This window comes from Rana temporaria, chromosome 4 (assembly GCF_905171775.1).
Source record: "Rana temporaria chromosome 4, aRanTem1.1, whole genome shotgun sequence".
NCBI classification, from domain to species: Eukaryota; Metazoa; Chordata; class Amphibia; order Anura; family Ranidae; genus Rana; species Rana temporaria.
Genome location: NC_053492.1, coordinates 169,094,022 through 169,120,339, shown reverse-complemented (window position 1 = coordinate 169,120,339; position 26,318 = coordinate 169,094,022). Strand labels below are relative to the sequence as shown.

The 26,318-nt window shown below is 43.9% G+C and overlaps 1 protein-coding gene across 1 annotated transcript in view; it reads right to left on the bottom strand.

Annotated features, from left to right (window-relative positions):
* The window catches only part of PRKCI (protein kinase C iota), a 141,579-nt gene that overhangs the window by 54,245 nt on the left and 61,016 nt on the right, over window positions 1-26,318 (bottom strand). The window contains exons 2-7 of the mRNA XM_040349332.1: window positions 16,009-16,130; window positions 7,791-7,880; window positions 7,498-7,548; window positions 3,968-4,053; window positions 3,379-3,516; window positions 565-619 (exon numbers count right to left, since the gene is read on the bottom strand). Coding sequence (XP_040205266.1) covers window positions 565-619; window positions 3,379-3,516; window positions 3,968-4,053; window positions 7,498-7,548; window positions 7,791-7,880; window positions 16,009-16,130 — 542 coding nt within the window. The remainder of the gene's footprint in view (window positions 1-564; window positions 620-3,378; window positions 3,517-3,967; window positions 4,054-7,497; window positions 7,549-7,790; window positions 7,881-16,008; window positions 16,131-26,318) is intronic.

The following is a 26,318-nucleotide window of genomic DNA, read 5'->3' as shown; positions in this document are numbered from 1 at the left end:
TTTCAAAACATTGCATTAGGACTGTAGATAATACTGGGGTTCCATGAAGTGGCTCGGAAGCTTACACATATATTTGCAATGTGTGCAAACTAAACCCCTGTTTTTAAACGCATACTGTTAGGACAATTTGGTTGGTTACAGGCTGGTCAGTAAGCTGAGCTGGGAATCTTCTTTGGTTTTATTCTTTAAAATACTCAGCCTGTGTCCTGTACACCATAATTAACATAATACACGCATTTTCAATTCTTTAGGCTGGCCCATACATGAGGGTTTTTTTTTTTGTTCGTTCAATGAGTGAATTGAATGAAAGAAAGTGATTTACAATGATCAGCACTGCCAGCTATAGGAAGAGAGGAAAAAAAATTCTAGCAAGCTAGTTGTACACAAGTAGATCAATAAATCGGCATGTGTACAACCAGCCTGCCCACACATGAATTTCGATCCATGAATGGCCTGGCTTTAGTCCTGTTCCTAAAAAAAAATACAGAAAATATTTACAAATTCATTATGCATTGTGAACATTTTAAGTGCCTTTTCTACCCATATTACAGCCGAATATATTACCTTGATCCTGGTGGTCTGGATGTACAGGTGGTGGATCCATTGGAATGATTGGTTCCTGCAAGCAATAAAACGGCATCAGACATTCTGCAAATATATACGTTCATCATTTAGACTTCAAGAACAGTAATATTTACCCATACTAACTAGATATTTGCTCATTTCCTGTATGCATTAAATGCAATTATTTTTAGAGTAAATTGTTTATGCACACACCCGACTATACAGAACGGTTCTACAGCATAAAAGATCCAGAATGCACTCAATGAAACAACTCATATATGCATTAAAGCTTTGTTCACATTAGTATGACAAATTATTCATATAGAAAGAACATGGTTTGTAGGAGTTCCCACTATAACAAATAACTGCTGGATTGACCTACAAATAAACAATTAATTCACGTGGATTGTGTGTAAAAAGCTCTTATGAGGGCTAAACAAACAAGGATCCATCAGTGAAATTGGCTAGTGAATATTTTATGAAAGCACCAAGCATAAAATTACCAATAAGCATGGTATTAGCTTGTAATATCAGCCGAGCTAAATTAAAGCAATTATGGGCCCTGGGTGGTGCTCAGGGCATAAGCTTCAACTCTCTGCATTATTTCTGTGTGATCACCCGCTAAAATAATCAAATTCCTTAATTTACTTAGTTGTATATAAAGTATAAATATAATTGAAGTTTTGCTTTGAGCAATTGGAAGGTATTCTATGTTCACTGAACATAAAACAAAACCTCCCACCAATTTTCTCTTCTTTCTTAATGACGGCCAATATCATGGTGGCCATTCTGGAACAGGCAACACCTAGCCAATTACTGAATGCCAAGTTCCATAGACCAAATGCTGCAGAATAAGACCACCATTAAGAGAAAGAGAAGGCAAGCTTAGGTGTTGCCAGTGCCGAGGAGCCTGTGTGATGCAGGCTATGAACATCATTTATATATCTATTTTAGTGGAGTGAATTAACATACTCTGCTGGCTAAATCCTTGGTGTGGTTTTCGGCAAAGTGCACCTTGTACTGTTATTGTGCCAAAAATAAAATCCATCCTTTAGTCTGGTTTTTAATTGATCAAACTGCTCACTATCCAGTACTGGATGCAGGGAAAATATGAACACACAAAATATACTGTAGTGCCATCAAGTACTAAGATCTGTCAGCTTAGCTCCATTGCTACTGCAAGGCTCAAAATTCAAAGATCCAGTGTAGCCTGGCTCAAACACATAGCCAGGGATATACGCAAATCATATTGCCCAAAGCCCAGGACATGCAGTTCCAGGCACCGAGCAGGTGTGTTTTTTTTTTTTAATTTAGCCCTGCTGTGGGTAAGCAGCAGGTTTTATTTATTTTTGTTTGCCCCTTAAGTCGCCATAAAGCCCCTTTTGTTTTTAAAAGCCCCAGACATTTCTTATCAGAATAAGTAGATTGTCATGAGGAATAAGTAGATTGGGACCCCAATTTAGTAATTTGGACAAATAGTTTATGAAAGAAGTCTTGCCCTGCACAGATCGGGAATACCCCTGTACACAGTGATACAGATACTGAGGCACCAGTCCCCATAACCTGTTCACTACAGTGACGGTGCAAACTTATCCTCCATAGAGCTTGCACAGCCTTTTCATAACAGCCCAGGTTTGGGACACACACAGCCTTATCCTCTCCTCCGGGATGTGTACAGCCACAGGATAATGGGTACACCCAATGCAGACACAATTCTTTGCCACATGTAGCTAGACACCAATCAAGCAGCCAGTCCTACCGCTGATAGCCCGCTCAACTCAGCTGTCCATCAATGGAAGGAGCTCACATCTGCTAGGAACTCATCATTCTCTTTCAGCCTGGCTGTGCAGGTACAGTGACATCACTAGACTTGTCGGGCACACATTTCCGTCCACTAGAGTTTTCTTTTCTCAATCACTGTGGCAACCAGGAATTATACAGCCCTACCCTAGGCTCTCCTGTGCCTACAGTCTTATGGCTGTATATCAGCAGTGTCAGGAGCACTGCTGCCTGTAACTGAGAGTGTTATGGCTTTTTCCATGCATCTCCCTGCTTTTAATTCATTATGTGAATCTATGCTTTCTCCATCTCTGCTGCCTGAATAATAACCCACCAGTTATCAGATTGTGAGTGAAGGGAGAGGATCCACAGAAAGAGAGAGGGGGGAGGGGGTTGGGGGTGCAACATATTTTAGAAAGGTGAACTTAGCCCTTAAAGTGATTGTAAAGTCTCATTATCAGATCAGGAGAGGACTCCTCTACTGAGAACTCTATTTTGACAGAACAAGGCATGGTAAGTCACCGATGAGTAAAAGATCAGCAGCATGGAGAAGACAGCTTCCACAGTTCAGACCCACTTTACCTAAAGCTAGCCAAAAAACATGAGAAGGCAAACCATGCGATATGACTTTGCACATTTCAACCTCTGAACTATTATTATTTTTTTCAAATAAACATTCTGCGAGTGGGTAGGTTACTACCATTCAAATCATGGAGAATGGGGAGCAGACACCAACCACCTTTGTATTTGCCAAAATAACAAATTGGCATTTTCACCCAAAATATTCAGCCAAGGGCGTCTGCTGTGACACACTGACAAAAAAAAGTCTAACTCAATTCAGCAAAACAATGCTGGTGGTTCATGTATGTGTATAAACAACATCTCAAACACAGACTTAGCTGCATTATGGTCATAAGCCATTGAAAGGACTGCTTCAACTGAAAGCCAATACAGTTAATCTAATAACCTGATGAAGAATAGAAAGAATATGGTCATGACATTTTTCTTTTTCATGTGACAAGTATTGTTACTTACAGCTATTGTATGTCGCCCACACTCAATGCTAACAAGCTTGTGGCATTTTTTATGAACCAACAGCTTACAATTGATACATTTATAACCTTGCCGTCCTAACCCCCATATCCGGTCGGTGCAGATGGCACAGTGCGCTCGCTAGAAAAAAGAGAAAACACATGAAAACATTTAGTTTCAACAGACTGTCTGCATAAGACTCCTACACAGTCAGCTGTCTGCAGTGAATATAGGGAGAACAGACAAAATGTCTACACAGTACAATCTCACTACACAGTACACAACAACATTTTAGGTGCCCAGAAACACTGACCCTTATACATGCACAACTTACTACAATAATTAAGATTTTATGAGCGTGCATGTGCTTATTTTAAACTGTAATATGTGCAAAAAACACCACTATTTCAGTAGAAGCATGGGTGCCAAATCGTAAAAAAATTTCCATCTACTATCATATACAAATTAGAGAAACAAAGTACTCCTCAGGGCGAATTTGTGAGAAAAAAAAAACTATTTGCATCAAAATATGTATAACAGTCTAGTAATAGGTTGTGTGACTTCTGAAACAGCATCAAGACGCAATACCCACTCTGTTAAACCTCTTCGCTTGGAATGTGTGACCATTTGCACAGTACAGCTTTCGCCACCTTCTTGCTCCACGTCTATAGATTGATTCTAATCATAAAAACAAAGTATAATCAGTTTTCTTCATCTTATATATTTGCATTGCTTTAGATTTCCAGAAAAAGCCTTGAAAACCAAGCCATAGGAAAAAGCCTTGGATTGTGGTCCTTATTTTTTATCAGCTGTCTGGGGAAGGGGGCATTAGGTAAAATATTCAATATAATTTCTATACAACTTGTGAAATAGGGCAAACACATGGTAGATGATATAGCATATGAAAGCCTATAGTCCCTAAAGTATTGCCGTGTATGCATAATCTGGCTGCTGAATAATCTTTGCTGCAAAGGATTGACCAACATACGTATTTCCATTGGGCAAATTAGCATATTTGTGCCTAATAGGGAAGGCGATAAAGCAATCTGCAGACATCCCCAGCCTGTCTCACAAGAAAAAAAAACAGTGATCAGATGAGAAAATCCAACCAGACAGACATGTGAACGTTCCTCGATCCACCTGTAAACTCCTGGATTCAAGCAAATATATTTTGAAGGTTAAAAAAAAAATAGGCTGTCAAAGTATTGATAGAGCAGTGATTACAGTGCAAGTATTAGACTGATGCCGTTCACTTACATTTTAATGGCTATGAAGGTTGTATTTTTACTTGCAGCTGTTTTAACCTCTTGACCACCGCCCCATGTCAAAAAGACGTCCTCCTTTTTAAAGTTGAATATCTCGATAACGGCAGCAGCTGCTGCCACAACCGAGATATTCATCTTTGCAGGGGGCGGTGGTGTACACGATAACGGCGGTCTCCGCGGCGGATTCGCCGCGAGATCGCCGTTATCTGTGGCGGGAGAGGGGCCCCCCCCCTCCCGCCGCTCTCCCGCGCTCTCCGCCGCTTACCGGAGCCGTCGGTAGCGGCGGAGGGGATCCGATGTGTCCGGCAGCTGAGCGGGGACGGGACTGAAGGAGAAATCTCCTTCACCCGTCCTCATAGCTCTGCTGGGCGGAAGTGACGTCAAAACGTCAGTCCCGCCCAGCCTCTTAAAGAAACATTTTTTTTTTTGTCATTTGAAAAAATGACATTTTTTTTTTTTTATTTATTTTTTTGCATTTAAGTCTAATTATGAGATCTGAGGTCTTTTTGACCCCAGATCTCATATTTAAGAGGACCTGTCATGCTTTTTTCTATTACAAGGGATGTTTACATTCCTTGTAATAGGAATAAAAGTGATCATCAATTTTTTTTATTTTATTTTTTTCAGTGTAAAAAATTATAAAACTAAATAAAAATAAATAAGAAAACCAAAAAAATTTTTTTTAAAGCGCCCCGTCCCGACGAGCTCGCGCGCAGAAGTAAACGCATACGCGAGTAGCGCCCGCATATGAAAACGGTATTCAAACCACACAAGTGAGGTATCGCCGCGATCGTTAGAGCGAGAGCAATAATTCTAGCCCTAGACCTACTCTGCAACTCAAAAAATGCAACCTGTAGAATTTTTTAAACGTCGCCTATCGAGATTTTTAAGGGTAAAAGTTTGACGCCATGCCACGAGCGGGCGCAATTTTTAAGCGTGACATGTTGGGTATCATTTTACTCGGCGTAACATTATCTTTCACAATATATAAAAAAATTGGGCAAAATGTATTGTTGTCTTATTTTTTAATTCAAAAAAGTGATTTTTATCCAAAAAAAGTGCGCTTGTAAGACCGCTGCGCAAATACGGTGTGACAAAAAGTATTGCAATGACTGCCATTTTATTCCCTAGGATGTCTGCTAAAAAAAAATATATAATGTTTGGTGGTTCTGATAAATTTTCTAGCAAAAAAATTGTGATTTTCACATGAAGGAGAGAAGTGCCAGAATTTACCTGGTGGGCAAGTGGTTAAAGAATACTAGGACAAGGAGTCTGTATAATTATGTGATGTTGCTACAAAACTACAGGCAACAAGCAGAGTATTATTGCAAAATTGGTTGTAGAAAGCGAATTCCAACATTTTTGTTCCCATGTTTCACAATGAAAGCAGGATTGAGGGTCCAATGGGACTAAATTACACAATGTCTGGCAAGTAGACCTCAGAACTGGCCCATAAGCTTACAATCACACAGCTCTGGTCAATCCCCATGACCCTGCCATCTCGTGTAAGAAGACCATGTGATCTATAGGTACTTCCCTACCCTCTGATATTATAGATGAAAGTTTATACAAGGTCTAGAACTGGTAAATGATGGGTCTGGAGATTTCTGATCTGAGGCCAAAATGACAAGAGGACTACACTGGCATCACATATGGGTGCCCCAACCATGGGTTACTTTAGTGGTGATCTCTAATCACTGTGCAAACACTATATTTAAAGGGTATGTAACTCTTAACAATGAGCTTCTCTTATCTGGTCTTTTGAAAGATGAGTACAGGCTTTGAAAAAAATAATTAATTATATTCACCTAAGTGGATGCAGCATTGATCTGATGCTGCATGTGCCCCACGGAGGCTCTGCAGTGAGAAGTGAGTGATCAAGAAACTCTGTTTGTTCTGTTCTCCCCCTCCACTCTGACCCGAGAGCTGGGACTATTGGCATCCGCTTGCTGCCCTGCCTCTTCAGCGCTCACTGGAGTGCTGGGCTGTGGAAGGGGCAGAAGGAGCTGGCTCAGACTCTTCGCAGATCGCCGAGATGCTAGCACAGACTTCTGGTTGGATCCCGAGCATATGGTCCGGATCTTTTCAGAGCCTGGACCAGCTCTGTCACGTCATCTGACTGAGGGCTTTAGTTCGCTGATGGCTTAAAAAGGGGTCACAGGAGTACAGAACAAACTGCACACCTATGATCCATAAAAGTACAGCCCAAAAAGTTTTGGCTATACTTTTTCTCTAAATATACCATTGGACATGATTTGGTATTTCCATTTAAGAATTGCAAAAATACTTCTAGAAATATCCAGAAATCTTGTGTGTGGATAACTTATTTTACTCCCTTTACAGTCTACGCTGACCCTACGCGGATTTCAGTTCTCTCCTAGGTCTACAATATCATGCCCCTCCGGGTTATTGGCAATATCAGATGGATATAGTTCTGTAGTCCTATTCTGATTCTCTTGATACAGTAGGCTAAAAGGAAGATTGTCATTCTAGGAGTGGAAATGCATTATTGGCAGAAACCCCAGGCTTGAAAAAAAATAAAGCAAGTACTGCCATAACATTCAAAGACTGCAATACATTACATTTTTTGTTTTGGGTTTAGAAGCAAACAAGATAAATTATTTCTGAATGGACCAATAGGAAATGCACCCAGACATAAAACAGATGCCAGTGTACCCAAAGGGACCGGAATTCAAAAAATTACAATTTAGGAATCTCGTGGGTGTTTCTGAAAGTTCAACAAGGTGTGGGACATAGGGCTAGATTCTCCATCCACGGCCACATAGTATCTGATAGCTAGGCAACATCACTTTACTCACGTCAGTAAATATGTATAAATAGCACAAAGTATACTTACTGTCTTCACCAAGGCAGGGCATTCCAGGCCTCTCAGGGGTACAAGGAAACACTGTGAACATAACATGGTGTTTATTCAGTTGTAAAATCATTGCACAGATACTGATACACATATAAGTAGCTCTCGTCTCTGTAACACAAATCTAAAAGTACCTAATAATTCCATATTATTGTCTTACAATTACCTTTATTTCAAAGCTAATATTCTATATTTCACACAAAATAGTTTTCTGTGACAAACCAACCGCTTGCCATCGATTAAAGAGACTTTGAATAAATATAGTATTTGCTCACCATGAATTAGGAGCTCGGAGTCTTTATTTAGCTCATATAACCGGAAAGCTTCTTCCAGCTCCAACTGTGAGGAAACAGTGCAGGGATCTCCTGTTATTAAATACAGAGGGGGAAACACAATGAAAGATACAGCCAACCTATCAAAGACAATAGAAATTGGACTATTTACATTTTAACACACAAAGGCTGAAACACACGTATTCATAGGCACCACAATAATAGCTTTTTTTTTTCTGTGTTTTGGATGCAAAGGGAGACCACACGTTTTTAAAGTAGATCTAACCCTAACTAGATTAGTTTGTATCAACCACCGATTTGTTTTCACCAGTACTTCTTACTGCTAATCTCCTCTAGCCTCTTTCAGCCTCTCTGCACATCATTGCTCAGTACCGATTTACTGATAGTGACAGTGATGTACCATGTCTGTGCAGCGCATGTTGTCACGGGCACTTTTAAGACGTGGAGACATTTTTAATATATTTTCTTTCCTACAATAGACCGTGTTCATAGGGGAATTCCTCCCACTTAGCCATTGTGTTCTCCCTGCGGGGTGGGGAAAGCCGTCCCCTCCGGAAGAACACAGTGATTATTGCTGGAGGATATACCAGCCGCTAGCAATAATAGCATGCAAAATTGGGCAGGCTGATTGTATCCAAGTTGATTGATAAACTTGGTACATTCAGTCTGCTCATACAAGATTTGAATACGGGACGAATCCTGCTGAACCGGACGTGATTTGAACTGCCTTAGCTCATGTGACAGGATGGCAATGCAAAAACACCAGCTGGAAGATGGTCAACAAAATAACAGGAAAATCCTGAACAAAAAGCTACACAGGTTAAAAAAAACCTTTCTGAAATTACGTTACGTTTGACATTTTAATTAACTTGTTTAGATCTACTATGAAAAGTACAGGATCCAGGGTGCTATCCTGATCTATGCTTTACTAGAACACCCAATAGGTATGTACTTGATCTGGGTCAATGACTCCCAAAGTAGCAAAAGGTTGGGAGAACATGCTTAAGCGAGCAATATTTTTTTTATTTTTATATCTACGTCTTAACACCATCTCTTTAGAATAGTGCCATGTTAAAATCACACCGATATCTGCACAATGTGCGGGGACCGCCCTGTCATCTGCCGGCTCAGCGGGGATCAAAGGAGCGATCCCCGCTGCAGATGAGAGATGTATGGATCCTCACGGGATCCGTGAGTATGAAAGGGCCCTTATTATAAAAACATTAAAAAATAATTTTGGGATGATAGTGCCTTTGAGGCATAGATGAACAAGACCTCTGAAGGTATGCTGTGGTATCTGGCACCAAGCTGTCAGTAGCAGATCCTTCGAGTCCTGCAAGTTGTGAGATGGGGCCCTCCATAGATTGAACACGTTTTTATGCACATCCCACAGATGCTTAACTGGATTGAGGTCAGAAGAACATGGAGGCAAAATCAACAACTCAAACGCATTGTTGTGTTCATTCTTGAACCATTTTTGCAGTGTGACAGGATGCATTATCCTGCTGAAAGAGACCACTGCCATCAAAGAACACCGTTTTCATGAAGTGGTGTACTTGGTCATCAACCATGTATAGGTAGGTGGCAAACAGGACAATGTAAATTAACAGTCACAAGAATGGCAGGACCAAGGATTCCCAGCAGAACATTGCAAAAAGTATCACACTGCTTCCGCCGGCTTGTCTTCTTCCCATACCGCATCCTGATGCCATCTCTTCCCCAGGTAAGCAACGCGCGCACACACAGTCATTTACACAATGTAAAAGAAAATGTGATTCATTGGACCAGGGCACTTTTTTCCATTGCTCCATGGTCCAGTTCAGATGCTCACATACCCATTGTAGTTGCTTTTATCAGTGGACACAGGTCAGCCTGGGCACCACACTGACTGGTCTACAGCTACACGGCCAACAAACTTTGATGCCCATTTTTTCTGCTTTCAACACATTGGCCCAGATTCAGGTAGATTTGCCCATTACTTACACCTGAGCCGCTCAGCTGAATTTCTCTGCGCTGGAGCAATTTTGCCAAATTGCCACCTGATTCAGGAATCGTTTGTTCATTTAATTTGCTCCTGTTTAAGGCAAAGCTGAGGGCGCAAGGCCGTGCAAGTCAAAGTGGGTGTGCCCCTATGTAAATGAGGAATTTTCGGCTCAGCAGAGGTTTGCTAGCATAATTTCAGGGCAAATCCTGCTCAGCTGCTTGCACTGAGCAAATAAATAGGAGCAGACTTGCGCAGGTTCTTTGCTGAATTTCATCCTGCTTTTTCCTACCCCCCCTGAGCAAGGAAATTCAGCCCTTTTGCAAGACATGGCACCTCCCAAAAGGACCAAAAAAAGGAAGGCCAACTATGTGGCTGCGGAGATGGACATCCTGATTGCTGCACTCCAGCAGCATAAGGAAGTCCTATATGGTGCCCAGCGGGCAAACACCACCATTGCCCAAAGGAGGGCTATATATGAAGCCATTGCCCTGGACATCAATGCCCTGGGTAATGAAGTGCGTACCTGGGATGACATCTAGAAGAAATTAAATGATATGAGGCGCAGGGTCCGTGAAAAACTGGCTCTTATCAGGAAGCATACCGGTGGCACGGGAGGTGGTCCGCGATGTATGATCCGGCTCAATCAGGAGGAGCAGCTTATTGCACAAACGTTCGTGCAGGAGCAGGTGGAGGGACTTGAAGGGTACGACTCCACTGTTGGGAACTTGGGGACTGGTAAGTTATTTTTCTTTCATATCTGCTGTGCATCATGGGAGGGGGTACAAGTGAACATATTTGTGGGTAGAAGTGAAGATGTAAGTATTATTTTTCTTTCATATCTGCTGTGCATCATGGGAGGGGGTACAAGTGAACATATGAGAAGTGTGTTGCACCAGCAAAATATGTCGTTTTGGTGTCATCCACAGGTGGTGATGAGGAAGAAGAAGCTGGGCCGTCTTCGGCTGCGGCTCGACCCAGCCCATCCAGACCAGAGCCAGGGGTCCAGTCAGGCCCCATGGACATTCTGGCTATGCTGGTCCAGGAGGAGATCATACCGGGGCCAAGTATGGAGGAGCAAGTGGTATTGGAGGAGGATTCCTTTTTCCTCATCCAGGAGGACTCTGGCTCCCTCCAGGAGGATACCACCATCCCTGTGCAACCCACCACCCCCCCGCCCAGCACATCATCCCCCTCCAGGGCAAGCCCCTCCCTTGTGGACCCCTCCCCTTCTCCCTCTCCCGTGCCCTCCTACGAGTCGGCTCAGTCAATAGAATATCAAGAACCATAGCTGCCCCTGGCATGTTGGTGCACAGATGTGAGGTCCCGAAAATGTGGGTGCTCTGCTTGTTCAGATCGTCTGTCTAGGTGCTGCTGAAGTTGCGCGCTCCTTCAGATGACATTTGGCCATCTTTTGCTAACTTGCCCCTGCTTTTAACAGGAGCAAGTTTGCCCAGGGAAAAAAGCTTGCGCGCTTCCAGCGCAAGATGCGCATCACACGCGCATGTTTCTGAATCATCGGCAGTACCTAATTTGCATATTCGCTGAGGGAATTCCATGAAGGCGCAACTTACACCCCGCGCAAAATTGCGCGAAAATTGCGCAGGAACAGCTAGGCTGCGTGCGCGGGAAAATGGCCGCATTTCAGGCTTAACTGGTTTACAGAATCAGCCGCAAATTTGCATAGGAGCAAATCAGTACTTGCGCGGCGCAAATCACACTTGTTCCCGCGCAAGTGCTTCTTGAATCTGGGCCACTGAATTCATGTTTACCTGCTGCCCAATATAGCCTCCCTACTCTCAGATGCCATTATATTGAGACAACCAGTGTTATTCACTTAACCTTTCAGCGGTCATAAAGTTATAGCTGGTCAGTGTATATTTTCTAAAATCCAAGATCGTAGAGGTAAAAATAGTGGTAGTTCCAATTTCTTATATTGCACAATATTTGTGTAACAGTTTAGGAAACACAAAATAAATAAAGTCCACTATGTTAGACATTTTTTGGTGGCAGGTTCTCTTTAATGAGACATCAGGGATCCAATAGACCTCTGATGTTTCACCTTCCCTCCAATGAATGTAATGGAGTGCAGATTGTGACACCAGGACCTGAAAGTGACTTTTACATGTCACTTTCAGTTCAGTAGCAGGAAGGGGAGATCAGCAAAGGGACACCTGCTGGACTCCTTTCCCTCTACCTGGCAGCACCCACCATGCTTATACCAGGTCAATGTGTTTTTCGGGGATCCAACACCAGAAATGCACTGGCTACTCTTTGCACTCTTGGTATCTGGGCACTTTAGACCCCTTCCACGTGGGCGTAGCCCACCAGCAGATCCGCCTGCTCAGCAAGGGATCTCTCTGCTGATCCCCTCTGAGCAGACGGATGACAGGTCCATGAGCGCTCCACTGATACAGTGGACACGGACACAGGCTGCTGTCCTCTTAAGGCTGTCGGATGAAAACAGACAGTCTGTCTGTTTCCATCCGTCATGTGATCCTATCCCCATCCATCTATTTTTAGCAGACAGGATCGGGTGTTAAACTGACACATGACCGCTAAATATCCACCGCTCCATAGAGAGCAATGCATGGTATGATCGGGTCTGCCCAAAAAAAATGACAGTGTGAAAGGGGCCTTAGCAGTGGTGTGGCGCTTCAATTTCCTTTTTTTTTTTCATTGCACTATAAGCCAAGGAGGAAATCATTTGGGGTGTAGAAGCTGCTTGCCAGGGAATACTTTAGGATAGCATTACCAAGAAGCGCTAGTCAAGTGCTATTTTTTCACTTTCCTCAAAATATCCTGCGCTGTCAGACAGGGCTGAACTGCGTGAAAGAGCTTTGTAACTCTTAGAACTGGATGGACAAAAAAACGAACAAATCCTTTGTGTATATTTCCCTCTGTGTATTTAGCCATTTGCCTGGTAAATCGGCTTTAAATGAAATGAAAATGGAGGTTCCTTTCTCTAACATAGGACGTTGGTAATTATAATATATGTATATTTATACACACACTCTGTACATCACCTGTTTTCAGAGTTTAGTTTGGTAATTAATGTGTTTATGACAGGGGGAACAACATGCTATTTGGTAATTAATGTGTTTATGACAGGGGGAACAACATGCTATTAATAATAGATGTAAAATCTTGGCAGAAGGGACAGCTGGAATTCTTGGGAAAGGTGTATCCAGGAAAGAACGAACCTAAACACTGACCAGATGGGACAAGACAATGAACAAACAATTGCACACTATACAGTTTGTTCACATTTTTTGTGCTAATGCTAGCTGTATATAGTGACAGGTTCTCTTATAAACAGTGGTGCATTATAAAGCTGCAGTCTGGGACCCTGACCTTGCACATTATGTTTACCACAAAAAAAGAAGTCCAGTGAGGCTTGAAGTATTATAATTAGTTGGTAAATGATTTATTATGATACGTTTTATCAGGTGATAATACATCAGTGCAAAAAAAGGGGGCCAACAGCTACCAAGCTAAGCTCATTATATATATTTGGTTCCCCACTGCTATCAAATCACTACTTATAGAATCATACCATCACATTAACAACTGAAGCAAGCGTTTGTGTACAGTAAATTAGAGGGCGATATTTGGCCGTTTGGAGAAATCGGCATCGGTCGATTTTTATCCAAATTAGGCCGATATTTAACATGGCCGCTAGCGGTGCCACGGATCCGGAGCCAGGCTGAAGCCACGGCCTTTCCTGATGCTGTGACCGCGGTGGCAATCCGCTGATTGCCGCTGCGGTCACAGCATTAGGAAAGGCCGCGGCCTAGCTCCGGAGCCGCGGCCATCTTGGTACACCCAGCGCGGCGGCCCTCCTCTGTTTACACCCACAGAGGAGGGGGGGCCCACGCTCGTGGGACACACACCGCTCTCTGTACTGGGGGGGGGGTCTGTACTGAGGAGGGGGGGTGTCTATACTGGAGGGAGAGGGGGTCTGTACCGAGGGGGGCGACACCATTTTTTTTGCGCAAGTGCTAATTGGTGCCACTTGCCATCCAGTGCCACCATCCAGTGCCACTTTCCATCCAGTGCCATCTGCCCACGCCACATACCAGTGCCAATTAGTGCCACCTTCCATCCAGTGCCAACTAAAGCCATCAGTGCCAATGCCAACCAGTGCCATCTGCCAGTGCCAATTAGTGCCACCTGCCAGTCAATGACAACCAGTGTCATCTGCCAATCAGTGCCATCTGCTAGTACCATCTTTCAGTGCCATCCAGTGCAACCTGCCAGTGCCAATAAGTGCCACCTGCCAATCAGTGCCTTCAGCTAGTGCCAAAAAAAAAAAAAAACGGCCTACAATATCGGCCGCAAAAATCGGCATCATATATCGGCATCATATATCGCCCATCGGCCACCCTGATTTCTAAATATCGGCATCGGCCAGAGAAAAACTCATATCGGTCGACCTCTACAGTAAATGCAAACTTTACTAGCAAATGATAATTGTGGACAGATTCTAAAAGTTCTGTTAGAGAAAAGTTGCCGACCCAAGTAACAATAACCTGAAAGATTAGGCTGTTCAGATAACTGGGCTGAAAATGGGCTATCTATAACTTTTAGGGCTGACAGATGTGCCTGGATGATGCAAACATTTGGTTTAAATACTTCTGATCCCTGTAAGATCCATGTGTGCTGTCTAAGTCGTTCACATCTGCCCATGAAGGCGCTGATGGCACGGCATGCTTGCACAGCAAAATCTGCTACAGCTTAAACCAAAACGAGTAGGTGTTTTTTTTTAATAGCGTTGTACATGTCTTTTCAATAAGGGAATGCTATTTTTTGCATGTCATCCTGAGTTTCCTTATTCTGGTACATTGGAGGTGTTGGCAGCCTCAAGATCGGAGCACCGGGGGAGCAGTTATGTGGGGAGGTTGCAGCGCCTATACACCTGAAAACCCAGTCACAAATATTTGGCTACCATAAACTGTAAATTCCCTTTACCATGTCAATAATGTAACGTAAACATGGTTGCAGAGGGCAGAAAATAATGATTCCTATTGCTGCATCTTGCCAACAAGGCTCTGTTTACTAGTAAAAAAAATGTTTAACAAGATAGTGACTGAAGTACTAAAATGATTTGCTTCAGAAGAATCAAGCAGCAACAGCATTATATCCATGGAAACAACTGATGAAAGCCTAGGAAAGTAGGCAGAATTGTTTGCTAGAATGAAAACATATTCATAGACTTGCCATACATGGGACGGTTTTTAGAAAAATGCAACAAATTTTTTATTAACAATCAATTTTAAGGCTAGGGTAACAACTATATGATTGATGCGGGTCACGTGTGCACCAACACAGCAGCATATCCATTTGAATGGCCTGCTGTACCTGTGGGAAACGCAGGAAAACTGGTCCCTTGCACCTTTATAAAATCATGGCCACAGGGAAAGTGCACACAGAGATTTTCCTGCACTGGAAAACACACATTCTAGGAACAAAAACAGGCTGCCACCAGAAAGCAGTTAAGGACCCAATTGTTTCTGATAATTTATTTTTAAACTGACGGGCCCTCCGATACAACCTGGAATAAGGACCCACTCTAGGATCAAAATGTTTTCTTCCGCAAAACAGAAATTCATACGCAGTATGTGTTCAGGGCATTCATCTCTGAATACATGGGAACCCTAATCTTGAGTACCACTCAGGGCAGCGTTGAGACCCCCCCCACAGCATGTTCCAGTCCGCTATAGACTGACAGTCGGCAGGCAGTTGGACTGGACGCTGCACCTGTGCCTCCCAGGCACACTAAACCACCAAGATTGCATACACAGCAGCTAGAGGTCCAGTGTGAAAGGGATCTTAAGCTTTGCTTGACTTATGACGCGTACACACGGTCAGACTTTTGACCGGGCAAAACTCAGTCGGAATTTCAGACGGAAAAATAGAGAACCTGCTCTCTAAGTCCGCCGGAAATTCCATCAGAAAAAGTCCAATGGGGCATACACATGGACGGAATATCCGATGAAAAGCTCCCGTCAGACTTTTTCCATCGGAAATTCCGACCGTGTGGACGTGGCATTAAATTTGCTGAAGTGACCGTTTCTGGCTATGGCAAAAATACATATATATTAGTGTTGTGGTCTTCTGTTTGCACAGTTATTATACAATGTGTATTTTAACCAGGAAACGTTTCATCCTGTTAGATAATGAAGAAGTCTAGCTTATTTTACCATTAGAAATCATTACCTTCTTCGTCAATCCATTTCATGGTGAAGAGCTGTTCATTGTCAAAGGAGCACATGTCTCGCACCTCAGTACACAGTCCATCGTAGCTGATGGTGGGGTCGAAATGCGTAATCATGATGTCTCTGGGGAAAGAAAACAGAAGAAGGTGTCAGGCCACAAACCGCCAAAACAAATTTAACATTCTAATTTCTAGAATTGTATTGTCAATTTCTGAGGATATATGTTTTATCATTATGCAATTCTCATTACTCATTAATTCATCAGTTGACAATGTAAGTGGGTGGTTTGGGTAGCATTTAGAATTCAGGCATATTTTAAGAGGTCAGGTTATTTGACATATTTTATATTTAGGGCTGTTACTGATCAAAATGTTTCTGTTCGATTAATCGTTTGTTTTTTTTATCGATTAATCGACTAATTTTGATTAATTATAACGCACATACAGATCCAACTACTTTTAGCTTATCTCCTTGGAGGCTGATTCCCAGTGCAGCTACCAACAACTGGAAAATGGATAGCAGGATACAAAAAACACACAAAGGCAGCGCTCCATGGGAATAGCATTAAAACTTTTATAGTCTTCAAGTAGGTAACAAAATAAATATTGCACTGGAGATAAAAATAGATGTAGCTACATAAACTGTAAAAATGGTGCGAGTAATACCAAGCGGTACCAAAAGCAGTCATAAAATCATGTAGCCAAGTATGATACTGGTATAAAAATGTGTACATCGATACCACTGCTGAATCCAGATGAGGAGAGGTTAACATCAGTCCGTTGGCATGTAGATATCCCATGAAGGGAACTATCACAACTCCCAGTGGATGGTTGTAGAATCCCAGGTTGATAGAGGGAAGTGTAATAGCCCTTGCGTGTGGCAGATAGTAAGGTCCCGCCGGCATGCAGATATAAAGGCACAGCCCTTCAGATGGACGCGGCAAGCCCCGCCGGTGTCCGTGACGTTACTGGATCTCAGACGGAACTCCATGAACGCCCAGAAGCCGGCGGAGAGGTGAGTACCAATCAAAAGAATTTTAATCGATCAAAAAGATTTTGATCGATCAAAAAAATTAAAGATTAATCGATTAATTAAAAGTTAATTTGCACAGCCCTAGATAGATTATATATATATATATATATATATATATATATATATAAATATATATATATATAAATATATATATATATATATAAATATATATATATATAAATATATATATATATATAAATATATAAATATATATATATATATAAATATATATATAAATATATATATATATATATATATATATATATATATATATATATATATATATATATATATATATATATATATATATATACACACACATATATACACACATATATATACATACACACCTTACATGTTTTTATTGGCCATTAAGTTTTACAGTCTTTCCTAATGTTTTCCTGTTATAGGTGGTGGCAAATCATTTGGCAAGTCTTCCGATTGCTATATGTACAGCTTTGTGCCATTGTTGGCTCTCAAACAGCCTATATTCTGCCAGGGCTGTGGAGTCAGAGTCGAGGAGTCGGAGTCGGGGGAAATTTTGGGTACCTGGAGTCGGAGTCGGAAAACAATGCACCGACTCCTACTAAATTTAGATTGGAATTAAAAAAAAAAAAAAAAGCAAGTTTAAATGTCCCAATTCACAAAAAGTTATAATTAATGACTTCTCTACTGTAAGAATAAAGACCAATGCATGCAGTGCCTCACGTAACCGCAAAACGAACACGTTAAGTGACCGTGAAGAAGCATGCTTTTCATGTGCTTCACTATATGGCACGCAACGCACAATTAGGAGCGGCAATACTTATACTTTCCATAGTGATGTGTTCTGCTTTTACAGGGTCCATGTGTAACCTAGCCTCTCACTGATAGGGGATTAAATAAATATGTTTTTTGCAGGACTAGAGAGTGAGACACTTGTATAAGTAACTCTACATTGAATTGATTTGCATTTGCCAAGCCTATAACTACATTTCAAGATTAATATAAACCATTTCTAGGTTTTACAGATTTTGTTTTTGGTTCATTATAGATAAGCTTTGTTTTTGTTCTAAAACAACCAAATAATGTGGTTTGTATTTTTGAACTGGTAAATATCCTGTTCCTGATGTTTATGCCTGCTGCTACTATCCAGCCACTTGATTAATAAAAAAAAATTAATAAAAAAAAAACGTTGTTTTCATTGTGTTTGTCTTTTGCTTAAACTGTGCAATACAGTAGACTGTTGGCTTCCCAGCCAGTAGTCCTGTGGTAGGTTGTGTTTCTTTCCCTCAAGGAATGTATAAAATACATTCGCATATTAATACAGAGGAGTCGGAGTGTCGGAAGTACATAAAACTGAGGAGTCGGAACATTTATCTACTGACTCCACAGCCCTGTATTCTGCTACAAAATTGCATATCACGGTTGCAGATTCAATACCTTTGTCATTTCATACTATTTTGTCATTTAGAAACATTTCCTAGTAGCTGTACACATAAAGATCACAAGTGAATCTTAAACCGTCTTTGTATACAAAAGCAGTGTATCTATAATCAGCATCAGAGCACAAAGGTGGCACCTGCTAAGTGCTCAACAGCCAATTAGCACAGGAATCAATATGGTATGCCAAGTATAGGCAAAAAATAAAATAAATAATAACTAATTATAGAGGACTACTCTTAAGGGGATTTAAAGTGTGAACCACCAAACTAGAATAATGGAACACCTATTAGTAAGGGGTATACAGGTTTATATTCCAGTCATTGTGGGTGACTGCAAATTAAGAATTACTCTTAATGGGTGAAAAAAAGGGACAGCCGAGCTGGTTTCTACAGCAGCCAGACCCCAGATGCCATTTTCCACTGCATACTGCAAAATGAACGTCAGCACCAGAATGGCTGCTATTGGTGCCATTTTTCTTTTCATCCAAAGTGGTGTCTGAATGCGTTTTCATTTTATCTATGCTTTGTTGTATGAAAATAACTTTCCTACTCTGATCCTGCGTATAAAACAAACAGGTCTAAATGAAAACGTGCCTTCGGAGGGCAGCCCTTAAGACCGTGTGAGATTTGGAAATCAATTCCACCAGTCTTCTTCTCCTTGTTGAACGGTCTAGCTGACATGCACTCAATAAACGCTATCTGATATTTGCATGAGGAGCTCATAAAAAGGGCTGCAAGAGGAACACGCTTCTTCGAATGCTTGCCAAGAGACACAACACAATGAAAATGTAATAGATATTCACGCAGAGATCTGTATATATTATAGGCCTATCTTCTACCCTGCAGGAGTGCTACTAATCCCCAGATACATGGATGTAAAGGCAAACATGAAAGAAAAACATTCCAGATAACATTTCCAGATTTATCACACTTTTACTGACACGGATACTAAAAGTGTTTAATAAAATGGAACATAATAAAGCTAATCACTGAATATTATTACCAATACCTTAATGTAAGGCACTTTCCCTTTGCTTATCTAAAAAATTCCAACTACTGAAAGACACCTTCATTATGACTCTGCTTTTCAAATAAAACACTATCAAAGGGTGTTCTCATTCCTAGAATAGCTAAGCGGGTATCCGTGTGCCTCTGATCTGACACTTAAAGCGGTTCTCCACCCTAAAGTGGAGTCCCGCTGATCGGAACCCTCCCCCCCTCCGGTGTCACATTTGACACCTTTTTAGGGGGGAGGGGGGTGCAGATACCTATCTAAAGACAGGTATTTGCACCCACTTCCGGCCACACGCTACGGGCAAAAGACGGGTTTTTCTGACTTCCCGTCTGTCGCCCGTTGTGTGCTGGGAACACTCGACTCCCAGCACACAGCGTGTGAGCCAATCGGCGGGCGCAGCGCGACTCGCGCATGCGCCGTAGGGAACCGGGCAGTGAAGCCGCAGCGCTTCACTTCCTGGTTCCCTCAGCGTGGATGGCGGGGGGAGCAGCAGAGTGACGAGCGATCGCTCGTGCTCTGCTGCGATCAGCGCTGGACTCCAGGACAGGTAAGTGTCCTAATATTAAAAGTCAGCAGCTGCAGTATTTGTAGCTGCTGGCTTTTAATATTTTTTCCCCATGGCACATCCGCTTTAATGTCATGTGTGTTTCTGACATGGATGTCTGCCACTGAATGTGTGAAGCGCGTTTGTGTCTAGACACTAAATATGTAGATGGGTCTGCTCTGACACAGAACATATACAGTTAGGTCCATATATATTTGGACACAGGGACAATTTTCATTTTTTTCATGGTATTTACCATGACATTATCAAGCTATAATTATATAATGGATATGGGCTGAAGGTGCACTCTCAGCTTTAATTTGAGTGTATGTACGTCCAAATCGGAGGAAGGGTTTAGGAATTACAGCTTATAAAGCAGAGGTTCCGCCGTTTTTTTTTTTTAAGTCAGCAGCTACAAATACGGCAGCTGCTGACTTTTAAAAAATGGACACTTACCTGTCCAGTGTGCCCGCAATGTCAGCAGACGAGGCTGAGCAAGCGCTCGGTCCTTGGCTGCTTCCACCGCCATCCTCAGTGAGGGAATTAGGCAGTGAAGTCTGACGGCTTCACTGCCCGATTCCCTACTGCACATGCGCGAGGATCGCGGTGCGCCGTCACTGGTCCCCGGTCTCTCCTGGGAACAGTGTTTCCCAGAAGACGGGGGGGGGGGGGGGGAGTGACGTCACAGGCTGGATTCCCTGCGGGGATCGGAAGTGGTGCAAACCCCTGAAAGGTGCCAAATGTGTCACCGAGGGGGGGAGGGATCCAAAAAGATTGTGTAAACCTCCGCTTTAAGAATAGCCATCTCACCCTTTTTCAAGAAACCAAAAGTAATTGGACAATTGACTCAAAAGTGGTTTTATGACCAGGTGTTGGCTACTCCTTCGTTATATCTTAATCAATTATGCAGGTAAAAGGTCTAAAGTTGATTCCAAGTGTGGTATTTGCATTTGGAATCTATTCCTGTGAACCTACATTATGCGTTCAAAAGAAGCTGTCCATGCAAGTGAAACAGGCCATTGTAAGGCTTCAAAAACTAAACAAATCCATCAGAGAGATAGCAGCAACATTAGGTGTGGCTAAATCAACAGTTTGGTACATTCTGAGGAATTAAGAACGCACTGGTGAGCTCAGCAATATAAAAAAAAACTCAACATCCATGGAAGAAGTGACAACAGTGGTGGGGTGACTGCAGGATCCTCTCTATGGTAAATAAAACCCCATTCACAATGTCCAGACAAGTAAAGGACACTCTACAGGAGGTAGGTGTATCATTGTCAAAGTCTACAATCAATAGAAGACTTCACAAGAGCAAACACAGAGGGTTTACCACAAGGTGCAAACCATTCATAAGCCTGAAGAATAGAAAAGCCAGATTAGACTTTGCCAAAAAAACATCTAAAAAAAAGTCAGACCAGTAATGGAAAAGCATTCTTTGGACAGATGAAACTAAGATTAATCTGTACCAGAATCATGGGAAGAACACAAGTGTGAAGAAGGCTTGAAACAGCTCATGATCCAAAGCACACATCGACTGTAAAACAAGAGGGAGGCAGTGTGATGGTATGGGCATGCATGGCTTCCAGTGGCACTGGGTCATTGGTGTTTATTAGAAAAGTGGCATATTCTGCAACAGCCGAGTCCATCACTGATTAAAGCCCAATTGAGCGTGCATTTCACTTTTTGAAGACAAAACTAAAGGCAGAAAGACCCACAAATAAAGAACAACTGAAGACAGCTGCAGTTAGAGCCTGGCAAAGCATCAGAAAAAAGGAAAGCCAGTCTTTGGTAGTGTCCATGGGTTCCAGTCAACGCTAGTAAAGGATTCTCAACAAAATATAAAAAATTAACATTTTAATGATGATGATATTCAATTTGTACAATTACATTTGAGCCCTTGAAAATTGGTGGGGGCTATGTATAAAAATGGTTGCGGTTCCTAAAATTTGTACTTGATATTTATGTTCAACCCCTTGAATTAAATCTGAAAGTCTGCACTTCAGATTAATTTGGATTGTTTAGTTTAAATTGTATTCTAATGGCATACAAAGTATGAAAATTGTGCCCGTGTACAAATATATATGGACCTAACCATAAAACAGTATGTGTGTGTGTGTGTGTGTGTCTGCATCCATGCTGTGCATGTCTGCCAAGATGCGGTGTCTTCCCCGACACTGAATGTGTCACACTGACACACGGATGTATGTCTCCCCTGATGCTGTGTGTGTGTGCGTCCTGATGTTATATGTATCTCTCCTCTGAATGTGTACGTGTGCGCGTGTCGGCCCTAGTGTGTGTGTGTGTGTGTGTGTGTGTGTGTGTGTGTTGGCCCTGATGACGTTTGCGTCTCGGCCCTGGCAGTGTGCCACTGCCCTGACGTTGTATGCGTCTCGCTCTTCCCTAATGTGTGTGTGCACGTCTATCTCTCTCTCTCCCCTGATGCGTGCATGCATCTCTCTCGCCCCTGATGCGTGCGTGCATCTCTCTCGCCCCTGATGTGTGCGTGCATCTCTCTCCCCTGATGTGTGCGTGCATCTCTATCCCCTGATGTGTGCGTGCATCTCTATCCCCTGATGTGTGCGTGCGTCTCTCTCTCCCCCCTGATGTGTGTGTGCGCGTCTCCCTCCCCCCCTGTGTGCGTGCGTGCGTGTCTCTCCCCCCTGGGTGCGTGCGTCTCTCTCCCCGATGTGTGCGTGCGTCTCTCTCTCTCCCCGATGTGTGCGTGCGTCCCTCTCTCTCCCCTGATGTGTGCGTGCGTCTCTCTCTCTCCCCTGATGTGTGCGTGCGTCTCTCTCTCTCCCCTGATGTGTGCATGCATCTCTCTCCCCCGATGTGTGCGTGCATCTCTCTCCCCCGTGTGCGTGCGTCTCTCCCCCGTGTGCGTGCGTCTCTCTCCCCCGTGTGCGTGCGTCTCTCTCCCCCGTGTGCGTGCGTCTCTCTCCCCCGTGTGCGTGCGTCTCTCTTCCCCGTGTGCGTGCCTCTCTCTCCCCCCTGTGTGCGTGCCTCTCTCTCCCCCCTGTGTGCGTGCCTCTCTCTCCCCCCTGTGTGCGTGCCTCTCTCTCCCCCCTGTGTGCGTGCCTCTCTCTCCCCCCTGTGTGCGTGCGTCTCTCTCCCCCGATGTGTGCGTGCGTCTCTCTCCCCCGATGTGTGCGTGCGTCTCTCTCCCCCGATGTGTGCGTGCGTCTCTCTCCCCCGATGTGTGCGTGCGTCTCTCTCCCCCGATGTGTGCGTGCGTCTCTCTCCCCCGCTGTGTGCGTGCGTCTCTCTCCCCCGATGTGTGCGTGCGTCTCTCTCCCCCGATGTGTGCGTGCGTCTCTCTCCCCCGATGTGTGCGTGCGTCTCTCTCCCCCGATGTGTGCGTGCGTCTCTCTCCCCCGTTGTGTGCGTGCGTCTCTCTCCCCCGATGTGTGCGTGCGTCTCTCTCCCCCGTTGTGTGCGTGCGTCTCTCTCCCCCGTTGTGTGCATGCATCTCTCTCCCCCGATGTGTGCGTGCATCTCTCTCCCCCGTGTGCGTGCGTCTCTCCCCCGTGTGCGTGCGTCTCTCTCCCCCGTGTGCGTGCGTCTCTCTCCCCCGTGTGCGTGCGTCTCTCTCCCCCGTGTGCGTGCGTCTCTCTCCCCCGTGTGCGTGCCTCTCTCTCCCCCCTGTGTGCGTGCCTCTCTCTCCCCCCTGTGTGCGTGCCTCTCTCTCCCCCCTGTGTGCGTGCCTCTCTCTCCCCCCTGTGTGCGTGCCTCTCTCTCCCCCCTGTGTGCGTGCCTCTCTCTCCCCCGTGTGCGTGCGTCTCTCTCCCCCGATGTGTGCGTGCGTCTCTCTCCCCCGATGTGTGCGTGCGTCTCTCTCCCCCGATGTGTGCGTGCGTCTCTCTCCCCCGATGTGTGCGTGCGTCTCTCTCCCCCGATGTGTGCGTGCGTCTCTCTCCCCCGATGTGTGCGTGCGTCTCTCTCCCCCGATGTGTGCGTGCGTCTCTCTCCCCCGATGTGTGCGTGCGTCTCTCTCCCCCGATGTGTGCGTGCGTCTCTCTCCCCCGATGTGTGCGTGCGTCTCTCTCCCCCGTTGTGTGCGTGCGTCTCTCTCCCCCGATGTGTGCGTGCGTCTCTCTCCCCCGATGTGTGCGTGCGTCTCTCGCCTCTGTGTGCGTGCGTCTCTCCCCCGATGTGTGCGTGCGTGGGTCTCTCTCCCCTGATGTGTGCGTGGGTCTCTCTCTCTCTCTCGCCCCTGATGTGTGTGCATGCGTCTCTCCCTCTCTCCCCTGTGTGCGTGCATCTCTCTCCCCCTGATGTATGCGTGCGCGTCTCTCTCCTGATGTGTGTGTGTCGGCCCTGATATTGTTCGTCGGCCTTGGCACAGAATGTGTAGGAGTGTGCGCACCCCGACACTGTGTGTTCTGACAGGATCATTGAATTTATTTCCCTTTTTTGCCACTACAAGAATCGCCCCTACAGTAGGAATCACTTTTCTGTTTGGTGAGCTTGATGAACTCTATCTTATGAAACACTGGAGTCGATTTACTAAAACTGGCACACTCAATCTGGTGCTGCAGTGCATGGTAGCCAAGCAGGTTCTTACTTCAGCTTGTTCAATTATGGGCCCTTTCACACTAGACCAGGGATATGCAATTAGCGGACCTCCAGATGTTGCAAAACTACAATTCCCATCATGTCTCTGCCTTTGGGTGTCATGCTTGTGGCTGTCAGAGTCTTGCTATGCCTCATGGGACTTTTAGTTCTGCAACAGCTGGAGGTCCTCTAATTGCATATCCCTGCACTAGACGAATCTGTTCGACAGACTAGACTTGCTTGTAGGGGTCCGTTTGCACTTGCTGTACTGAGACGGACCTGTCAGAGTCCCACTTCCCCTCTACGGGGAGATCGGATGAAAACAGACAACCTCCGCCAGACGGATGGAAAGTAGGACCACCATCCGTCTGGATTTAGCGGCCAGGACCATAGCAGCAGGTGTCAGCAGACACGTCACCACTGACATCTGTTACTCCATAGGGGTGAATGGAGCGTCCGATCAGGTCTGCCTGAAAAACTGACAAGTGGACCTGATCGGACAGCCCGTGTGGAAAAACTGTTTTCTATGCACAGCTGTACCAGATTTTGCACGCTCCAGTTTTAGTAAACACCACCCACTGCATGCAAATTTTGTGCCAACATGAAATATGGCATGGCATTGCTGAGGACAGGACAAAGTCATTGGGTCAATCACTACCGATGCATATTTTTATCATTTATCAACTAGTAAAGGCGGCCTCATTTGCCATATCAGACGCAGTGCAGGGGATGATGGGAAATCAACAGAGAATAATTATAGGCAATGTTCTAGAAGTAGAAATAAAAAGACTGGTGACTTCTGTACATGGATGTAATGGAGCTTTTGAGCTTTCCCAGGAGTCGGCTTTGGTGCTAAAAACATGAAAATTACTAATTTTCACTTTTTCTTAATGAAAGAGAAAACTTGTACATATTGTCACTGACTTGTCATTTAGGAATAATTGAGGTTTCCATTCCTGCAAGTTTCCAGCTGGCTGTGTAATTAGATAACCTTCCTTCACTCCTGTGACAATAATTATGCCCACACAATCATTCCATAGAAAACACTTTGTATTCCAGCCAGCCTTTATAATAAATCAATGTTTGCTCTACTCCATAGATCATGATAATCTACAGCAATGATGAAGAGGTACAATTGCTGTATATGACTGACAGATGCCCACTATAAACCAAAAGAGGTGTACAAGAACTACATCAAGAAGTTAGGAGAAAGAGGTGGGTGATGGAAGTAGTATTAAAGTGTTTCTAAACCCAGGACCCTGCATTCATTATAGCCAGTCTCCCACAGTACACAGAACATGGAAGTGCAATAGTTTTAGTAAATATAAACTGCTAAATACCTTTTCTCATCAGCAGTTAGAGCAATCTTGTGACTTCTATCAGTGTCTGGCTGAGCACTCATTAAAGTCTTGATTATTTAAAAAACAAAACAAAAAAAAAACACAACACACAACATGTCATACTTACCTCCACTGTGCAGTTCGTTTTGTACAGAGTGGCCCCGAACGCCATCTTCTGGGGTCCCTCAGTGGCTCCTCCCCACATCAGATAACACCCTAAAATAAGCACTCTCCCAGGGGGTTACCTTGCGGGCGCGCTTCAGAGTCCATCATTTGGCGTCCATAGCCGGCGAACGTATGACTCAGCCCCACCCACCAGCACCTGCGTCATTGGATTTGATTGACAGCAGTGGGAGCCAATGGCTGCGCTGCTATCAATCTATCCAATTAAGAGCCGAGAAC